Source organism: Arvicanthis niloticus, chromosome 1 (assembly GCF_011762505.2).
Source record: "Arvicanthis niloticus isolate mArvNil1 chromosome 1, mArvNil1.pat.X, whole genome shotgun sequence".
In the NCBI taxonomy this organism is placed as follows: domain Eukaryota; kingdom Metazoa; phylum Chordata; class Mammalia; order Rodentia; family Muridae; genus Arvicanthis; species Arvicanthis niloticus.
The window spans coordinates 73,081,151-73,086,584 of NC_047658.1; the positions used below are offsets into that span (position 1 = coordinate 73,081,151).

A 5,434-nucleotide genomic window follows, 5' to 3' on the forward strand; every position below is an offset into this window, starting at 1 on the left:
ATTTATATGTTATCACTATATCTTTACTCATAGAAAGTATAATTGATTAGCCATTCCAAAATACAGTTTAGAAGGAAATACCAAAAAATAAAGCATATTCAAAATTATAACTATTTTTTGGGTAAGAAGATTCAGAATAGTGATTCATAGCACTTGCTTAGAAATTTACCTGAGGAAAATGCTAACCTTAAATTTTGTTTTTAAATATGACTGCATGGTGTTAAGATGGAACATACAGCCGGGCAGTGGTGGCGCAAGCCTTTAATCCCAGCACTTGGGAGGCAGAGGCAGGTGGATTTCTGAGTTTGAGGCCAGCCTGGTCTACATAGTGAGACCAGGACAGCCAGGACTAAACAGAGAAACCCTGTCTCGAAAAAAAAAAAAAAAAAAAAAAAAAAAAAAAAAAAAGACGGAACATACAAGACCATATTCATAGTTTCAAAGCAGAAAAGTGTTTCACACAATTTGAAATTAAAACAAAGATAAACAAAGTTGTTTTATTTAACTCATAGTTAATTAAATATTGAGTATGTGAAATTCACATGCTATCTCACACTTTCCTATTTGTAGAAGACTTAGAGTTTAACTTATTCAAGTTCTAATTAGAAAGCACACAACATTGAAACAGAGGGAGTCACTAATGTTCACAGAGGTTTCTTGGAGAAAAGCATTTTCAGGACCTGGTCACGGATTTGTTTAGTTTTAACACCATAGACAATGGGATTTAGAAAAGGTGGGACTAGCAGGTAAAGATCTGACAGGAGGATATGCACATAGGAGGGTATGTGAGCCCCAAACCTGTGTGTAAAGAAGGAGAAGAAGCCCAGAAGGTAGAATTGTAGGAAGACACAGATGTGAGCAATGCAGGTATTGAAGGCTTTGAATCGAGCCTCCTTCTGAGGCAGCTGGAAGACTGTGATGAAGATTCGCACATAGGAGAAGGCAATGAAGACTATGTCAAACCCTAAGATCGCAAAGGCAACAAGGAGGCCACATATCTTGTTGATTCTGATATCTTGAGCTGCCAATTTCACAATGGCCATGTGTTCACAGTAAGAGTGGGAGATAACAGTAGTTCTGTAGTACTTTAGGCGACATTTGATGAGCAGTATCATTGGGAATGTGAGAATGAGAGACCTGAGTAGGACACCAGCTCCAAGGCAAGTCATGAGTTGTGGAGAGAAGATAGTCGCATGTCTCAGGGGGTTGCAGATGGCCACATAACGATCCAGAGCCATGGCCAGGAGGATGCCTGATTCTGTTGCCTGGAATGAGTGGATGAGTTCCATCTGCAGCAGGCAGGCATCAAAGGAAATCTGTGGCATGTGAAACCAGAAGATACCCAACATTTTGGGAAGAATGCATGTGCTAAGGGCAATGTCTGTGACTGCCAAAATGGCCAAGAAAATATACATGGGTATGTGGAGGCTCTTTTCACTTTTGATTATAACTAAAATTAGGGAGTTCCCAATCATAGCAATAATGTACATGACACAGAATGGAATTCCAATCCAGCACTGCACTGACTCCAGGCCAGGGATCCCCACTAGTGTTAGGACAGAAGGCATGAAGACTGAGCCATTGAACTTGATCATGGTGAATCTTTCAGTAGAAATGTGTAGTAGTATTGCTGCTTCAACTTCTCCATACTAATACTAGATGCATTAAATATAAAAGAAATTAATTCATAAGCAAAATAAACTCTATGTCAGTTAGGAGCATCCCATCTTTTCTTCACCCCAAACCATTCTTTTCCCCAAAGAGATTTAAATACCAGTCACATTTTTTCCTTACCTGAATCATCTCTGTAAGTTAAATTCAGTAGATAGTTTGCTTCTGCTCCAAGACCAAAAGCCTTTGATCAAAAATGCCTTTCGCTTGATTCTTGTCCTCTCTGCACTTTTCTGGTTTTGCAACTGGAATTCACAGAATGAAGCTAGTATAAGATTAAATTTACCTGTATCTAGACATGAACAGTTCACCAGAGTGGGAGTTTATTCAGTTTTCTCAGGGCAGGTCTGTCAGGAAGATCTTCTATGTCTCTCGTTCTGTAAATGTTGTGGACCTTTTATAGACTGGTCCTTCTCTGAAAGGATCTACTAGATCGTATGCAAATTAGTTTTTTAGGCATTCATTTTTTCCCTCAAGTTCAACTGTTTGTTTTATACTTTTGTCCATTCTCTGAAAACCTATCCATTACTTTTTTACTCATCAGTCTTTTCTATTTTGGTCACAGGTGGTTCTTATCTTCCATTCTCTGCATTTGCCCATTATTTATGTTTAACACATCCCTACTTGCAGCCTCTGCTATCCATTTTTGTTTATCAGGAACTACCTCACCTACCTAAGGCTACCATGCATTTCTGTCTAGGTATTTGACTAATTCTGAAGGCTCCAGAAAGAGGAATTTCTAAAATTTTAATATATCCTTTGTATGCTGAGGAAATATTTCTATAGAGATGACTTTTTTTTTTTTTTTTGCTTTTACACTATTTGCTGGGAGACAAGTTTCATACTATTTCTCTTCCCCTTATTCTCCTTCTTTACTTTAATCATTCTCATTTAGGACATTATGTCAGACTTAAAGACATGCTTCTGTGCAGGAGGCTTTAGCTTTGCCATGTACCCAGAGGTACATGGGTGTGGGTGTCTTGCCTCATGGTTACTTGAAGCCTGTCTTTATAACTTTTTCAAGAAGGGTTTTCACTCCAGAAGATGTAATGTAATAAATAATTTAGAAAGGACATTTATTTCCTTTCAGCCATTCACAGATTTGTTCCCTGAGATGGTTTTAAGTATTAAATGCTAAGAGGATGAATTAAAACAGCAAATCAATAAAAGACACATCAGGTAAATGCGCTCTACTTTCCATTCTGCAAATATGTTAGTTGTTGCTCTTTTTGTTTTTCATATTATAAATACAGTTTGTCTCTGAGGAAAGAAAGGGGGTCCCTTCTCAGCTCACTCAGAAAAGAATAGTCTGAGTCCCTTTCTTTCATCCTTATCTAACTCTCATAAAGACTCTTGTTTCTGAATTTTCTTACACAGATGTTTTTCTTTAAATCACAATATTTTAAACTTTCTTATTGTAGAAGGCAGTGTTAATACACATAAATTGTAATTTTATATAGTACCAATTTTATTAACAGGCATTCTCCATAAAATCCAAATGTTCTTTGAAGTATTTGAGGAAAAAAATGAAAGTTTATTTATTCTACTTTTATAAAAATCAATGTTATGTTTGTTGTTTAGAATTGAAATAATACATCTACAATCCATTAAAGATATTTTTAAATATATTATCACTCTGCATAGAGTATGAATATTTTAGATTGCTTTCTTTATTCAGTTTGTGGTATTAGCACCAATTTTCTCTGATATGTGAGGGTGAGGAGAGAGAGAGGGGCAAGTCACAGTGTTTATCTCTATAGCTATGGTTGGTCTAAAACTTGTTATGCAAATAAGACTGTTCAGGAATTGTATTATCCCTCCTGTCTCTCTCAAGTACTAGCTTACAGGTGGGCCAGTATACAAAGTTACAATATGCTATCAATGGAAATGAAACTTGACAGTTGTTTACTGCACAGAGGATGTTACGAAAAAAAAGTAAAAGTAGATGATAAACAGAGAAACAAGTTAGTGAGAGCTGCTGAATGCTGCAGGAGAAACAGAAAGGTAAGGCAAAGAGATGGTCTCTGGTTAAGAGTGACTGGACAAGATGAAAAAGGGCAATCTAGATAAACACTGTGATTACAAATTACACATATTTAAGAGAAGAAAAAAAAGTCCTTTTTTTGGTTGATATCCATTAATACATCTGAATTTGTATACACAATACAGCAATTTAACTTTTTACTGAAGAAATACACCAAAAAAAAATGTTTCTTAGAGCTCCTTTTCAAAGTCTGTATTTTCCCAAGGTTATAAGAATTTAAGAATCAAAATTCATACTCCTATGAAGCTTAATCTTCATTCCCTACTACCTCAAGGATCTCTTTTCCCTAGTCTACCTCTCCTATGTTCACCATGTGATATCTACCAATATCAGTAAACCTTTGGATATTTTCTGGTGCAGTCTTACACATTGCAGGATAACTCTCAAGACAAGTGGATATTCTTTATAATGAACTTCAAATTAGCTCCTCCTTATTTCCCACGAACATTTTAAATCCACATTCCCATGATAGACATTTCCTGTAAGACAAAGAGTGAACTGCTTAAAATCTTTAGCGGGACACGACAATCTAAACTGCTGATTATTTTTCAGGCTCTGGAGCTAGTTAATAAATTAAGTTATTCATTTTCAACATAGGTAAAATATGAATAATATATACAAGCACATCGAACAAAGGTCACAAATATACTTAGAAATGATTTTAAAACACATTGCATCAGTAAATAGCAGATACTTGCAGAACTAGTTCCCTTGGTAACCCTGTAACTTCTGACATTTTTTCTCAGATCTAAACATGATAAAACTCTTTTAACCACATAGTTAAGTTTTTCACTCATTTATTTTCACTTTTCTTCATACTGCCAACTCAAAGCCTCTGGTTTGTAAAAATACTGCTTTAATTTTGTTATCTAATACTTTATTAATAGTTTCTGAAAGATTCCAAGTACACAGAATCTTATCACTGAAAATATTTCTAAAGCTGAAACAATCAATGACATTTGATCTATCTCTCATCACAGGGTATCAAATTCACGTTTCCATGATACAACCCTCTACCTCCCACTCACAGAAAAAAAAAATCCTAAGCCCATAGACTTATCTATGATCTATCTCTCATCACAGGGTATCAAATTCATGTTTCCATGATACAACCCTCTACCTCCCACTCACAGAAAAAAAAAAAAATCCTAAGCCCATAGACTTACCTGGAGCCATTTAATGAGATGTACACAGAGCTCATGAATAGAATCTTTGTGGTACTTTAGTCAGGGAACTAGTGTTTTATACTATAATGTGTCTCTGTGGAAATGAGTTTCCTAGTCCCTGTAGAATCTGAAGAGTGAAAAGAGAGTACAGCACAGCTGGCAGGTGGCTCTGTGGTGGAGACTTGTGTATTATTTGTGAAGTCACTATGTTTGTAACAGCTTTATCTGTGGTAGCCAGAAGCTGGAAACAACCCAGATGTCTCACAACAGAAGAATGGATATAGAAAATGTGGTTCATTTACACAATAGAGTACTACTCAGCTATTAAGAATGAGGACATCATGAGTTTTGCAGGAAAATGAATGGAACTAGAAAATATAATTCTGAGTGGGGTAACTCAGACCCAAAAGGACATGCATGTTATGTACTCACTAATAAGTGGATATTAGCGAAAATTGTGCAGAATACCTAGGATAAAATCTACCTAATTCAAGAAGGTTAACAAGCAGAAGGGCCCAAGTGAGGATACTTCAATCTCATTTGGGAGGGAGAA

The 5,434-nt window shown here is 36.0% G+C and overlaps 1 protein-coding gene across 1 annotated transcript; it reads right to left on the reverse strand.

The window, feature by feature from the left end:
• Positions 1-464: 464 nt before the first annotated feature.
• Positions 465-5,012, reverse strand: LOC117724345 (olfactory receptor 52A5-like). The gene is made up of 4 exons (XM_076939691.1): positions 4,882-5,012; positions 4,082-4,194; positions 1,795-1,916; positions 465-1,655 (listed from the first exon to the last, which is right to left on the reverse strand). Exon 4 carries the CDS (start codon positions 1,593-1,595, stop codon positions 645-647), a length of 951 nt encoding a protein of 316 aa, XP_076795806.1. The 5' UTR covers positions 1,596-1,655; positions 1,795-1,916; positions 4,082-4,194; positions 4,882-5,012; the 3' UTR covers positions 465-644.
• Between the last annotated feature and the right edge of the window lie 422 nt (positions 5,013-5,434).

What these genes read in the sequence shown, in the direction of transcription:
- LOC117724345 (XM_076939691.1), bottom strand. Translation starts at nt 1,595, where the DNA reads ATGATCAAGTTCAATGGCTCAGTCTTCATGCCTTCTGTCCTAACACTA.